At 40.0% G+C, this 15,672-nt stretch overlaps 1 protein-coding gene across 3 annotated transcripts in view; it reads right to left on the bottom strand.

The window, feature by feature from the left end:
* Positions 1 to 1,328: 1,328 nt before the first annotated feature.
* LOC130927685 (oocyte zinc finger protein XlCOF6.1-like) overlaps positions 1,329 to 15,672 on the bottom strand; it is a 28,115-nt gene continuing 13,771 nt past the window's right edge. For 2 of the 3 annotated variants that reach the window (XM_057853649.1, XM_057853648.1), the window contains one exon: positions 4,566 to 5,006. In XM_057853649.1, coding sequence (XP_057709632.1) covers positions 4,582 to 5,006 — 425 coding nt within the window. In that variant the 3' untranslated portion in view covers positions 4,566 to 4,581. Of the gene's footprint in view, positions 3,103 to 4,382; positions 5,073 to 15,672 lie in introns of those variants that run through there. The other variant, XM_057853647.1, reaches the window with a different exon arrangement.

Here is a 15,672-nt window from a genome sequence, read left to right as displayed (position 1 = left end):
TGTGCCATTGTGTGCTTGGTATAACATGTTGTGTCACAATCTGACAACGAAAGCTAATGCTGATTCAACATAAATCTGCTATCATTTATTATAGTGGCCTATTGAATATTTTTTTAGAATGTAATATAATTACAATATATTATATACCAATAGAATACATTAAACAGTCAACAAAATGTGTCAATGTTGTTTACAATTTATGGTTTTATTTTTTTAATGTAATTCATGCCCGTCAGTGCTTCAGCCTCCTCAAGTTTGGCTCTCACGTCTGGGATCTCCTGATGACACAGGCATACTCTTGGAAGGGTAATTACTTGACGGTTTACAGCAACACCTGGAAAATAAAATGGTTTTGTCATTTATTTTGAAATATCAATAACACATCATTCATTTAGCCACATTTGGGCTAGCTTTATCATATTTAGATCGGTAGGAGCTGTCCCATTACCTAATATCCAGTTTTAGCTATGTGTAGAGCATTCATTTAGCCACATTTGGGCTAGCTTTATCATATTTAGATCGGTAGGAGCTGTCCCATTACCTAATATCCAGTTTTAGCTATGTGTAGAGCATGGAAAAATATACAACCATGTAATCGCATTCTAATAAAAAAATCCCGATGCTGGACTTACCACTCACTCTCCCGTTCGTGAAGTGTCGTGCTGTCAATTGGCGTCATGACGCCATCTGCGGTGTCAATAAATCGCCGTCATCTGACGCCTCGGGTTAAAACATGTAGGGATTAATTGTAGTTCATCTTTCCTGGGAGCCTTTGCCATCGGTAGCGTCACGAAAGAGCAATCCTGAATGGTTACCCATGGTGGAAATATCACTGACATCGTTGTTGCTGCTATGCTCGCTGTGGGTAGTCTTCTGGTGCCTACGTCACACTTCCGGGTTTGCGAAGGGACCATTAACGGTGTGCAAAAAAACTAAAAAAACGCAAATTATCCTTACAATTACGTGTTGATAATGTCATGGTTGTTTAGACGAACTCGTCCAAAGTTTATATTCATAAAATTACACCAAAATCCGGAAAGGTCTTCAGTTGCCCTTTAACAACTGAGAGGGAGAGTTTAAGAGGATACTCCCGCAGGTAAAGCTAATGCTACGTCGAATGCTCGGAGTTATATTTAAAATGTATGTATAGCTCAGTAAACACCTTAAAAGGCTAAAGCAATATTGCAAATTCTCTCATGCAAGATAAAAACAAAAATATTTACAAAAATGGCAATCCTGAGGCTTCCTGTAGCAGTAAGCTAGCAATAATAGAATTGGAGCACAGGAAACAATATTGAGCAAAAGAAAATCTACTCTGTGCTCCATAATTATGTTTGCGTGTTAGTTTTACACGCTCAATTCCCCCCACCGCGCAATCTGTCAATCAACGCTTTCTCTGCGCTATCAGTTTAGCACACATTTAGCAAATGTGCCACAAAGCTAACCAATCAGAAAACTGGCGGACTGCCCTCCAGTTCGATCACTTGTTATAATTGCCCAGAAAAAGCAAAGCAGACGGACTCGGACGAAAGAAGGATTACTTCTTTGGCAACAACGTACGACAGGATTTATTATTATGATTATTGTCGTGTGTTAAAGAACTTGTTGCTCTAGTGCTTCACTCGAGATTTAAATCAGGTGAGACAATACTTCTGGCAATAGTGTGGATGCACATCATACAAGAATAGGACAAAGCACACGCAAGGCACCAAAAGTATCAGTTTTCAACAGGATTTGAGGAAGCTTTACAGAATACAATCGTTCTGCGAGCAAAATCTGATGTAGCAATCATTGAAGACAGACAAAACAGTCATTGGCCACTGCTTCTCATACCACGTGTCTCTTCATCCGATCCTTCCAATGAATCCTTGACCACAAACTGAGCAGGAAAACGATTTTTCACCAGTGTGGATTCTTGTGTGTTTAAGGTGTTCTAGTGACTGATTTTTTTTTTCTAACCACAAACTGAGCAGGATAAAGCTTTTTCACCAGTGTGGATTTTAGTGTGTGTGTTAACTTCGCTCTTGTGACTGAATCTTTGACCACAAACTGAGCAGGAAAAAGGTTTTTCACCAGTATGGATTCTTGTGTGTTTTGTTAAGTATTCCTTCAGGGCGAATCTTTGACCGCAAACTGAGCAGGAAAAAGGTTTTTCGCCTGTGTGGGTTTTCGAGTGTGCGCTTAAGTTGCTCTTCCAAGTGAATTTTTTACCACAAACTGAGCAGGAAAAAGCTTTTTCACCAGTGTGGGTTCTTGTGTGTTCGTTTAAGCCACCTTTTCGACTGAATCTTTGGCCACAAACTGAGCAGGAAAAAGGTTTTTCGCCAGTGTGTGTTCTTGAGTGTGTGTTTAAGCTGCTCTTGTGTGTGAATTTTTTACCACACACTGAGCAGGAAAAAGGTTTTTCGCCAGTATGGGTTCTCAAGTGTGTGTTGAAGGTGCTCTTTTGACTGAATCTTTGACCACAAATTGAGCAGGAAAAAGGTTTTTCGCCAGTGTGGGTTCTTATGTGTTCGTTTAAGCTACCCTTTTGACTGAATCTTTGGCCACAAACTGAGCAGGAAAAAGGTTTTTCGCCAGCATGGGTTCTTGTGTGTCTGTCCAAGTTGTTCTTCTGAGTGAATTTTTGACCACAAACTGAGCAGACAAAAGGTTTTTCACCAGTATGGCTCCTCATATATGTACAACAAGTTTGCTTAGAAGTAAAGGTTTTCCCACAGATAGCGCATTTGCAGAGTTTGTCCTCAGAGTGAGATTTCTTATGAAAATCATCTTTGTAAGGTGAGTGTGACGTGTTGCCATTTCCATCTGATGGTGCAATGAAAATGTGTGCTTGCAATCCATCTGCTGAGCTGCTGCGTGGAGGCTCCGTCCCTCTGCTGGCCTCACTCTTCAAGGGCTCACCAGTCGACATGGTGATATCGTCCTCCTCTTTAACGTATGGCAGCTCTACTTCCTCCTTTTTGATTGGAAGTTGCACTTCTCTTTTTTGCTGTTGAGGGTGCTCTGGCTCTTCCTGTTTCATATGTGGGTGCTCCACTTCCTCTTTCACGCCAGGAGACTCCGACTCCTGCCATTCGAGACCAAGATATTTGCTGAAACCTGCAAGACACAAGACGACAAATAATACATCTTATAGAACTTCTATGCAGCTGGTAGTCCATGAAGGTAGACTGGCTGAGAGAGCGAGAGTGTACATTAGGCATGTGCCGGTATATTTTGACGGTACGATAACCGTGAGCAAAAATACCACGGTATCACGGTATTGCAATTATAGCTCCCAAAAAATTTTGAGATGTATGGGTTAAAAAAAATACATTTTTCGATTGCCATTGAACAGGATTTTTTTTTCAGACCATAGTTTCAAATTGGAACATGAATATATTGTTAAAATAAATAAATTATCAATAAAAGAAATATTTTAAATAAAATTAAACTAAATATAACTCACAGCCACAGCTCAAGTTGCTCAAGATTAGAGCAAGAACAAAATAATTTCTATGAAAAAGAAAAACACTTCTGAATAAATTTTTTTTTTCATTTATACTGCATGACTGTATTTTTTCAGGGTGGAAAAGCTTAAGTGAAGTTTCGCCATTTTCAGCCACTGTGTCAACTCTCGTCTACATGATGTCATGCCTTTGTGTTAAAAAGAACAAAGAATTCATAAGTTAGTTAAAATGTATAAGTTAGTTAAAACGTCAATATTGTTGTGGAAAGGGTTCATCTATAAAAAAAAAACAACAAAAAAACAAAAAACAAAAAAAAAAACAAAAAAAAAAACATTGGGAGTGAGACCTCGCATTGATCCAGCGAACGTGGATTAGTGCTTAGGGCAAGATTATCTTTTTCCCCTTCATTCAAGCGAATCAAGCTTGTTTTCTCACTCTGCGGCTGTAACACTCAACGAGGTTGCTCTCTCAGCTAAGCCTAGGCTAACATTCATCTTTGTAAGCTTTTAGTTAGTTTGTATATTGAATTTGAAAGGAAAATGTGTGTTTCGTTTTTGGCGAACTTTTTCCATGGTGCTAATCTGTTGAAGCTACTCACATGGAAAAATCTAATTGTACAACATTTTGTATATTACACTTACCACGATTTGAGAGCTCAATAAATTGAAGAAAAGTACGCCTTATGTTTGGAGTATTTGTTTTTGGGTTAGCTGGCTCTCTAACCCATAGCGTCACTTTCACACACAGCAACAAACGGGAGGGGGTGAGGGCTGCTGCGCCAAGCCGCATTTTTGACACAAGAAAAATAGCGAATACCGTACTACGGTCTGACGGAAAATTTTAGTGGTTTTGAAACCGCGACGTTTTCACACCACGGTAAACCGTGAAACCGGTAACCGGCACATGCCTAGTTTACATATGCGCGCATACCAGTGTGGGTTCTTGTGTGTCTGTCCAAGTTGTTCTTCTGAGTGAATTTTTGACCACAAACTGAGCAGGAAAAAGGTTTTTCACCAGTGTGGGTTCTTGTGTGTACTTTTAAGCCACTCTTATAACGGAATCCTTGACCACAATCTGAGCAGGAAAAAGGTTTTTCGTCAGTGTGCCTCCTCATATGCGTACGACAAGTTTACTTAGAAGTAAAGGTTTTCCCACTGCAAGAGCATTTGCAGAGTTTGCCCTCACAGTTAGATTTCTTATGAAAATCATCTTTGTCAGGTGAGTGTGACGTGGCGCCATTTCCATCTGATGGTGCAATGAAAATGTGTGCTCGCAATGCTTCTGCTGAGCTGCTGCTTGGAGGCTCCGTCCCTCTGCTGGCCTCACTCGGACCATTCTCACTCTTCAAGGGCTCACCAATCGACATGGTGACATCGTCCTCCTCTTTAACGTATGGCAGCTCTACTTCCTCCTTTTTGATTGGAAGTTGCATTTCTCTTTTTTGCTGTTGAGGGTGCTCTGGCTCTTCCCGTTTCATATGTGGGTGCTCCACTTCCTCTTTCACGCCAGGAGACTCAGACACCTGCCACTCGGGACCAAGATATTTGCTGAAACCTGCAAGACACAAGAAGACAAATAATATATCCTATTTGCAGCTGGTAGACCATGAAGGTAGACTGGCTGAGAGAGCGAGAGGGGATATACGCGCGCGTACCAGATGCATTCTGGGCTGTCTTTCCCATGACAACGATGCACCGATTGGCTATTAGTCAACGTGCATTGACACGCCTTCATCCTTCAGGCACAAGCAGTGGCAACTTTATTTATTTTATTTCTTATTATTTATTGATTTTTGTTATTCATCGTTTGTAACTGCTATTTTTTCCCCAATTTTAATCATGACTTGAGTATTCTTTTTACATGGTGTTAATGGGAAATGGTGTTATACTTGTATAGCGCTTTTCCACCTTTCAAGGCCCTCAAAGCGCTTTACACTATCTCGCCACCCACCTACTGGTGACACAGCACCAGGGGCAATGTGGAGTTCAGTATCTTGCTCAAGGACGAATTCATCAGGGCGGATAATCGAACCCACAACCTCTGGGTTGGGGGACAACTACTCTACCACTGAGCCATGCCACCCCATTACTACTTTTACTTAATTCATATTATTTTGAACGCTACTTTTACTTGATTGAAATGTTTGTCTACTCTACCTTCCTCTGCTGAAAAGGAAGTGATTCAACAATGTCCCTAAATAAAGTATAAATAATGAATAAAATAAATCCAGGGTTTCCCTTAGGATTTCTTGAAGCTGTAGTGGTGGGCTGCATTAGAGTCGGACAGCCTCACCATGTCGACCATAGTGAAATTGTGTCATATCATGACAAATGAGATTTTTTTCCCCCAAAAAAGAGCCATAACAAAGATCTATTTGAAATATTTCATTAGCCAGGCTAATGTCGTAGCTCTCAGCTACAGTAGATGTACTGTACGTAAAATGCGTAGCTAATTACAGCTACGTTATCCTTCGTGATAGGGTAGCAAAAGTACGACTTACATGTCATAGTCCTTTTTTTCCTTTCATTTGGCCCTAATTTGGAATGAGCTCGATGACAAGCCAAAAGGGTTGAAACCCATCACTCTCGCCAAAAAGTCCGATCCAAAATACTGTAATGCCCCGGATTGGGGGAAGAAGGAGAGGAGTCGGTATTGGCTTACCCACTTGTGGCAACAATGATAAAGAAAAACAATAACAAAATAACAGCGGGCTGCCGCGACATGCGATCGCTATCTCGGCCATTCTCCCAACTCACTTGCCCCTACGTCACAGCTCCCCAGTCTTAAGGGGGCCGTGCATTGTTACGGACATTACAATACACAATGAATAGGTTGCTGCTGAACCCTTCACACTAGGCTGCCACTAGTTTGAAACAGCCTAAAAAAACAAACATCTCATTTGCAGGGAGTAGCGGCTTTTATTTTAGTGTGGCGCTGCGCCACAATCTGATATATGTAGGGGAAACCCTGAAATCAGACTTCATATTTGAAAGAAAAAAATATCGCAATAATTATCGATTTCAACTGATAAGAAATGTTTTTATTGCAATAACAATTTTTGTCATATCGCACAGGTTTGAACCAAACGTCGTCTTTTGCCTGGACATGTCCGCTTTTTATATCCTAACCGGGGCGCCCAGCGGGGTTTTATAAATTCATGAAAATGTCTGGTTTTCATTATTTTTCACGGGACCAATTAGCGTGCGTTGAAATTTACTGACGCTTTACACAAATACTATTGTACTGTACTCCTCTGTGTTCGCAGAGTGTGCTCAAAATTATTCAACCCCCCCAGTGAATAAGTGTTTTTGCAAGTTTGACATTCACTTTTCATTTTGTTTATCATCACATCAAATAATAGACAAATACAGCTGAAATAACAAAAAAAACTTGGGGAATATTCCAATTAATGGCCTTTCTGTGATTACCTCATTGACAAAATTATTCAACCCTTCAAGTCCACCACTCTTATTCACTCCCAGCCATTTTCACCGGAGCAAGGCCCATCGCTCGCCCTTTTACTGGATTTTGACTGATTTCGCAAGGCCTACAGAAAATTCTGTTCTATTGCAATATAAACATGGAACCCACCAAAAAAAAGATTAGACTCTGTTCTTTCAGCAGAAAATAAAGTTAGTTCACATCTTTTTTCATTCTTTAGAAATCAGCATTAGAAAATAGCTTAGTCTGAGCAATTTTCCAATTTCTGATGAAAAAAAACAGAAAATGAGCTTTTTGTAAAAGCATAGCAAAGCAAGCATTTCGAACATAACTTTGACTTCACAGCTATATTTCGCTTTTGTGACATCCCAAACATCTAAATAATGTTTTCGTTCTACAAAATAACATAAACAAAAAGAAAAATAGAGCTTTTGGTCGCAAAGTAACAATTTATTTACACATAACTAAACTATTGAACTGTTGAACTATTTGCGCACATAACAACGGGGAAGGCTCTCGGCTGCTCCCGGTTGAATGAGGTGGCTCCCAGTAATCTGATGAGTCCAAAATAAGATCGGTCTCACTTTTTTTATCATCTTCCTCGTTGGGTTCAACCTCGGGCTCAGGAGTAACGCAACATGAGCTCCGCAGAACACGTGTGGAACCTGATGCTGTTGTGGCCGTCACAGTCTGTCTCATCAAGATAGATTTTTTTTTTAATCATTCTTTGACGATGGTTGCGTTTTCTTTTCAAAACACTCCTCCAGTGTTGTTTGCCCCCCCCCCCCCCCCCCCCCGATCGTTCCCCACATTTTTCTCATGCGTCTTTACAAGATCCGTCCAACTTCCAATTCCTAACTATTTTTCTTCACTTCCTTTCTTGGCCCGAGATGAGTTCTTACAAAATGCGCTACTGCCCTCCAGTCGCCAGTTTTATGCTTTAAAATTAGTTTTGAGCATTGTGCATTGCAGTTTAGGTGCAACAGAACCTAGAGATGCCTCTTGTCAAAGTAAACGTAAAAGACGTATAAATACGTTTTTGGGACACTGAAACAACTAAAAATAGAACGTATTTATACGTTTTTGGGAGCAAATGAGTTAAGAACAAAGGTTTCCTTAAAGTGCGTACGACAGGAAAAAAAAAAGTCTTAAATAGGATTATTGTGTGAATTAGAATCATATTTTGAGACGATTCGACTATAGAGCCTACCCACGTACCACGTGCTCGCTGTATGGTTCCGCCCACTTGTCCGTCAAAACATAGTGTTAACCTGTTATGGCTACGTACATTTCTCCTATTTACGGCGTGTTTTTCTGCTCCTTAACATTAATAATCAAAATGGTGAAGGCGTGTGTGGCTGTTGGTTGCACTAACAGAGAAGATGGAAGGAGAGACTTGAAGTTTTACCATATTCCGAGGGATCCAAAGAGGAGAGCGAAATGGACGGCTGCAATTCGACGTGAAAACTGGGCACCAAAAAATCACCACAGACTATGTAGTAGTCATTTTATATCCGGTAAGATGCATTTAATATATATTTAGAGGGTTTTGGCCTGACAACCACAATTAAGATCATTGCTAGGCTAATCGCCGACAACATACGACGTAGTACGACATAGTTTCAAATTCAAGATGTTTGTGACTTCCCTTTCTTCCACTATCGTTATTTTTTGAATAATATTTAGCTGGTACCAAGTGAAAGAAACTGGCCTCGTCTACGGGGCTGATAAATAACCACAATTAAGATCATTGCTAGGCTAATCGCCGACAACATACGACGTAGTACGACATAGTTTCAAATTCAAGATGTTTGTGACTTCCCTTTCTTCCACCATCGTTATTTTTTGAATAATATTTAGCTGGTACCAAGTGAAAGAAACTGGCCTCGTCTACGGGGCTGACAAATAACCACAATTAAGATCATTGCTAGGCTAATCGCCGACAACATACACGTATGTATGTAGTGAGTGCTATCGCTAAACCATATAAACATTAAAAGCCTTAACTCCATTGACAAACGACATGAAATACATTAGACTTGACAGTGGATGTTAGCAATAACAAAAGAATTTGAATTGAAAATTTCATAACTCACCTTTCCAAGCACAAGATAGATTCCTGCCGAATTTTCGTGGACGAGGACCTGTTTCACCCAACCAGCAACGAAGTATTTATAAGCCTCCAAGCTCTTGAAGTTTTTCAAATTTTCGTGAGAATAGGATGATTTTGTGTGGACAAGATAATTGTAAATATCAGCGTAGCAGATGTCAGGCAGACAGGGCGAAGACAGTGGGTCGAAAAACATCGATTTGGGCATCAAATATGGATCTGGCGACTGTATAGAACGAAGCTTTTCCTCATAACGCCTTTTATGCAACAGATCCAGTGAGTTTGCGGCATCAGAAAGCACCGGGTCTTCCATGAAATGCATTTTAAATTCCGCCATCAATTGAAAACAATGCTAATACAGAGTCAAAATGACGGACAAGTGGGCGGAACCATACAGCGAGCACGTGGTACGTGGGTAGGCTCTATATACAACAATTTAGCAAAGCGTAGATGAAGAAAAATTAAGTCTTTTAATCTGCTGGTTAGCCACGCCTACCATTATAGGGCTCTAGCGTCCCTAACAGGTGGATGACGTCAGCGGAGTCACGATTTCATCTGATTTAGTATGCAGCCCATTGATGGGGAATTATTCACAACGAGGAAAACGCGACGAAGAGAGCCGTAAAATGCCATTGTTTCAGTCTCTCTACTCCAATACCTTTACAGGATATTATTTTTATCCAAGTATTTTTCCGCAATTGCTAAATAAATGGCATGGTCATGACAAATAACAGTCTTGTGCTAAATGGAATATGATAAAAATGCACTTATTCAGAACGACATGGCAAAATTACTCCATAATGGTCAAAACTGTCGACTTCACCTTTACCATCGCACCTCCCGATCGATATTTTATGCCACCTAAATCGGCTAATGTCATTTCCCTTCCCCGGCTTCGGAGAATGTAAACAAACCAAGAGGCCTGACAACTAGCCGACATGCTAACCCGAACCGAGTGATGTTTCAAAGTCTTCGAAGCGGAAAATCACACATAACTAGCCCGGATCATTTCACATGACGACTGGGTTGTCGATTGTCTTCACTGATCGGCAAACTGCCCAGGGAAGAGCAATTTAAAGCTTGTTCCGTGGAGGAGGGCGGCTGCAGTTGTTGTGCAGCTAACGTGCAGCTAATGTGCATGAGGAGATCTTTTTACATGCACATCCATGATCAAAGTAGTAAGTAAGTAAGTAGTAAGTAGTAAGTAGTCCTTTATTTAAAGAAAGTTTGTAGTGTTTACTTTGTAATTTGTATTTGTGGCTATTTTTAACTCAAAGTTGCAATTTCTGATCAGTCGGAAAATTTGACAGAACACCGGGCGCATGAAGAGGGGAATAAGCCGAGTATAGTTCTCTCCCGGCGGGGGGATGTGCGACAAGCCGCCGAGGGGGCAAGGAGCATGTCAGCCACAAAATGCAAGCCACCTACATATTAAAATGATCACAGTATTTGACATGATACAAAACACAATGTTTACTCACTTCCTGGTAAGTCTAATGGTGCCACAGTAGTAGGGCTTGTTTTGGCCAATATCCACCAGTGAATGGGAACCTTTTGAAACACCAAAAAGGCACACACGCCTCTCCCTCTTACAGCAAGATTTTTCTGCAGCCGTTTGGCTGGCGTGATGCGAAAAATAAAAGCATTAATCTGCAAAATCAGCTGAATCCTTAGTCCTTCTCGTACAACTGTACGGCTGTATAGTGAAGAGGACTCCTTCCTCCGTACACGTCACTCTTAACTCGAGACCGTTGCCGGAAGTCACTAATTTTCATGGCGCGGGATTCAAAAAACTAAATAAATATAGCGATCGCTTCCACATACATCCAAGCGGTCCATATCATTTAGGAGCATAAAATACCGCGTGTATTATGAAATAAACATGCTTTTTCGTGTCACACTTTAAGGTATTGTCAAACAGCTGATGAAAACATCTTTAGCTGTGAACGGAACCCTAATGAGCAACAATTAAGCAAATTTAAAAGGACTGTGACACATAGCTTTTCTTGGCAGGTAATGACATCTTTACAACATGGCGAAGCCCATGGAATGGTAAAAAAAAAAAGTTCAGTGAGGAGGTCATTTCACTTCATAAGCAAGGATATGGATATATAAAGATAGAAAAAGGATTAAAAATTTCAAGAGATACAATTGGGAGCAAAGTCCGCAAGTTTAGAGCTACAGGGACGGTGGAAACGCGCGGTAAAAATACTGTCTGCAACTGCTGTGCGATACCTGAAGCGAAAGGAGAAACCGGTGATAACTGAGGAACTACGACGGGACATGTCATAGGAAGGTATTCAGGTGTCATCCCAGACAATAAAACGCACACTGCAAAATGATGGGTTCCAAGCAAGAACCCCCCACCCCCCACTCCAAAGCACAATAAGTACAGTGGGGCAAATAAGTATTTAGTCAACCACTAATTGTGCAAGTTCTCCTACTTGAAAATATTAAGAGAGGCCTGTAATTGTCAACATGGCTAAACCTCAACCATGTGAGACAGAATGTGGAAAAAAAAAAAAAAACAGAAAATCACATTGTTTGATTTTTTAAAAAATTATTTGCAAATCATGGTGGAAAATAAGTATTTGGTCGATACCAAAAGTTTATCTCAATACTTTGTTATGTACCCTTTGTTGGCAATAATGGAGGCCCAACGTTTTCTGTAACTTCACAAGTTTTTCACACACTGTTGCTGGTATTTTGGCCCATTCCTCCATGCAGAGCTCCTCTCGAGCAGTGATGTTTTGGGGCTGTCGTTGGACAACACGGACTTTCAACTCCCTCCACAGATTTTCTATGGGCTTGAGATCTGGGGACTGGCTAGGTCACTCCAGGATCTTGAAATGCTTCTTACGAAGCCACTCTTTGTTGCCCTGGCTGTGTGTTGGGGATCATTGTCATGCTGAAAGACCAAGCAGTGTCACATCTTCAATGACCTTGCTGATGGAAGGAGATTTTCACTCAAAATCTCTCGATACATGGCCCCATTCATTCTTTCCTTTACACAGATCAGTCGTCCTGGTCCCTTTGCAGAAATACAGCCCCAAAGCATGATGTTTCCACCCCTATCCTTTACAGTGGGTATGGTGTTCTTTGGAAGCAATTCAGTCTTCTTTCTCCTCCCAACACGAGAACCTGTGTTTCTACCAAAAAGTTCTATTTTGGTTTCATCTGACCATATCACATCCTCCCAGTCCTCTTCTGGATCATCCAAATGCTCTCGAGCGAACCGCAGACGGGCCTGGACGTGTACTTTCTTCAGCAGGGGGACACGTCTGGCAGTGCAGGATTTGAGTCCCTGGCGGCACATTGTGTTACTGATTGTTACCTTTGTTACTGTGTTCCCAGCTCTCTGTAGGTCATTCACTAGGTCCCCCTGTGTGGTTCTGGGAGTTTTGCTCACCGTTCTTGTAATCATTTTGACGCCACGGGGTGAGATCTTGCATGGAGCCCCCAGATCAAGGGAGATTTACAGTGGTCTTGTATGTCTTCTATTTTCTAATAATTGCTCCCACAGTTGATTTCTTTACACCAAGCGTTTTACCTTTTTAATTCAGTCTTCCCAGCCTGGTGCAGGTATACAACTTTGTCTCTGGTGTCCTTCGACAGCTCTTTGGTCTTGGCCACAGTGGAGTTTGGAGTGTGACTGACTGAGGTTGTGGACAGGTGTCTTTTATACCGATAAAGAGTTAAAACAGGTGCCATTAATACAGGTAACGAGTGGAGCCTCGTTAGACCTCTTTGACAGCCAGAAATCTTGCTTTTGTGTAGGTGACCAAATACTTATTTTCCACTCTAATTTGGAAATAAATTCATTAAAAATCAAACAATGCGATTTTCTGTTGTTTTTTTCCACATTCTGTCTCTCATGGTTGAGGTTTACCCATGTTGACAATTACAGGCCTCTCTAATCTTTTCAAGTAGGAGAACTTGCACAATTGGTGGTTGACTAAATACTTATTAGCCCCACAGTATGCCAAAAACCAAGTGGACAAACCATAAAGGTTTTGGGATACTGTTCTCAGGAGTGATGAGACCAAAGAAACTTTTTTGGGCCAATGGATCAACGGTAGGTGTGGAGGAGAAAGAATGATGCCTATGAAGAAAAGAAATCCCCAGCTACTATGAAGCACAGTGGGGGGCCAGTCATGCTGTTTTGCTTCTTCAGCAACAGGGAATCTTCAGCTTGTGCAAGGTATTATGAATTAAGTTCAATCTTTGATGCAAATGTCATGCAGTCATTGACAAAGCTGAGGCTGGACCTTCCAACAGGACAATGATCCTAAGCATACCTCAACATCTACCACATCTTGGTTGCATAAGTCTGTAAGTATTTTATGTTTATAATAACATATGAATACGCTGTATATGTATATTTCTGTGGAGAAAATGTATGTACAAAATGTCTTAAATTGTTTTTGTTATAGAAGCCAGCCTATGCTAAGGTTAGTAGCTCAAGCAATTTGTGCTATCCCATATAATAGTTGTGTATGTAAGTGTGTTGTGTAGTTTGTTGTATATTGAGTATTGAATATGTTATGTTTCTGTTATAGTTTCACAGTATTATGATGAGTGTCTTCCCATAAAAGAGCAAGCCTTGTGGTTTATGGAAGTGCATTCATTATTAGCTGGCTTTCAGACAGTGCACAAAGGAAACGCACTGTTTTGGGCAGTACACACAGTGTTCTGAATCTCTTTACATTCCATTCTTTTGCACTAGTTAATGCTATCAACATTTGACCTCATTGTTTATTTGTGATTCATTATTGTTATTTATGTGATTGTTTGTACTTTAATAATTTAAGTCTTCCAAAATGTTTTTGAGAATAAGCATCAACAAAAATATAATTGCTAGTTAAAACAAAAACAGAAACAATAGTTGACTAATTGTTAAAAAAAAAAGTCTGCTGACTAAGCAGACAACTGTAATTAAATAGTAAATACAGTATATTAAAGTGATTAGGCAAGGGCATAGGTTTGCATAGGGACGGTAGGGACAAAACACTACCAACTTTTCAGGATGCTGAAATTGTCCCAACTTTTAAGCAACCTTATTTGCATTACATAATGTGTTCAGTTATATAGTTTGTTGTGTTCCTTGAAAGTAACACCAGGTGGTAATGTAGCCTCAGTAGAAAGTAAGAGAAGTGAGGAAGAAGCCTGAAATGTTGTTATGCTATGTTGTTATGTGGTATGCTGTGATGGTCATACATCTTGTTTACTAGCTGCTGCTGCTCTACTGTTCATTTTATACTATTCCATAACTGTCTTAAAAATGAACGTGGGAAGTTGAAATGCATTCATTTATTTATTTGTGTTACAATAAGACAAAATTATTAAAAATGTTGGCTGACATTTTTATAGACAAATCGTCAAACTTTATCACCAGACCAAAACAGTCCTATTTAATTAACAATAAGGAACAGGTGTATGCGGGTCATTAAATGCATTAAATGGATTTTGTCAAAATTCAGGCATTAAAATGCATTAAACTAAATATTAAAGGCATTAAAATTATGTAAACTTCACGGTAAAAGAAACTTTTTCAACATAATTTACCATTTTTGTGTCTGAAATTATCTGCAGTTGAGCATGGGCATTAAATTTGTTTAACGTAGCATTAAACATTGTTAAATGAGATTTGCAGATACCTGTAGAAACTCTGAACAAAACATTGTCCCAAGTCAAGTATTTTATATTTCTGTGTGCCTAATCCATTCGTGTCCAAAATTTTCTCAAGGACTTCATGCCTTTAACTACCGTAAACTTCGCACTATGAGGTGCACCTGACTATAAGCCGCTACCCACCAAATATGGCAGGAAAATGGCATTTGTTTATAGAAAGGCCGCACTGGACTATAACCCACAGTTGTGCTTACTGTATTATGGGATATTAACCGGTAACACTTTTTTGACAGCGGCATCATACGACTGTCATAAGACCATATGAACCACGATGAAGCTTTGAACCAATTGGCTGCAAAGCTTCATTGCTTCAGGAAGCTTCACTTGGCCATCACTGCTCTCATGGTGGGGACAGCCAACCTCTGCGGCCCCCTACTGTCAACACTGTTGTTGTCCAACATGCTTCCTAGTAGAGCTGGGAATCTTTGGGCACCTAACGATTCGAATACGATTCAGAGGCTCAGATTTGATTATAAAACGATTATTGATGCACCCCCTCCTTTTTTTTTTTTTTTTAATGTTTTGTACATTAGTTCCAAAATTCTTCAAAAATACTCTCAGGCTAAACCAAACTACTATTTCAGTATCAAGTTAACATATAGCAGTAAAAAAATATACAAAAATAACAGTAAATAAAAAACTCCAGTCCCCATTCTATATCAGCAGTTTTAAACTACATTTAATTAATTTAATGTTGTGAATCAACCGTTAAAGTTGTTAAAATTGCTCCCGTTATTCCATAATTTCCCTTTTGTCTACTTTCGACATGTGAAAGTTTTAAAACTATTTTAAAGATAGATTCAAGTCAATATTTTACCGACTTAGGAGTATTTTAGATAAAAAGTTAATTAGGTTTGCTTGGAAGGTTCGCTTCAACAGCCTTGCAGAGAAGTTTACTGCTTTAAGATGGCGGCCGTTTACTACGCCTGCATCTAGCTTTTTGTAGATGTGCTGCCAACGCTACCGAATCTATATTGC

This window comes from Corythoichthys intestinalis, chromosome 13, assembly GCF_030265065.1.
Source record: "Corythoichthys intestinalis isolate RoL2023-P3 chromosome 13, ASM3026506v1, whole genome shotgun sequence".
Classification (NCBI taxonomy): Eukaryota; Metazoa; Chordata; class Actinopteri; order Syngnathiformes; family Syngnathidae; genus Corythoichthys; species Corythoichthys intestinalis.
The sequence above is the reverse complement of the archived record's forward strand: the minus strand, read 5'-3'. Positions and strand labels throughout refer to the sequence as shown.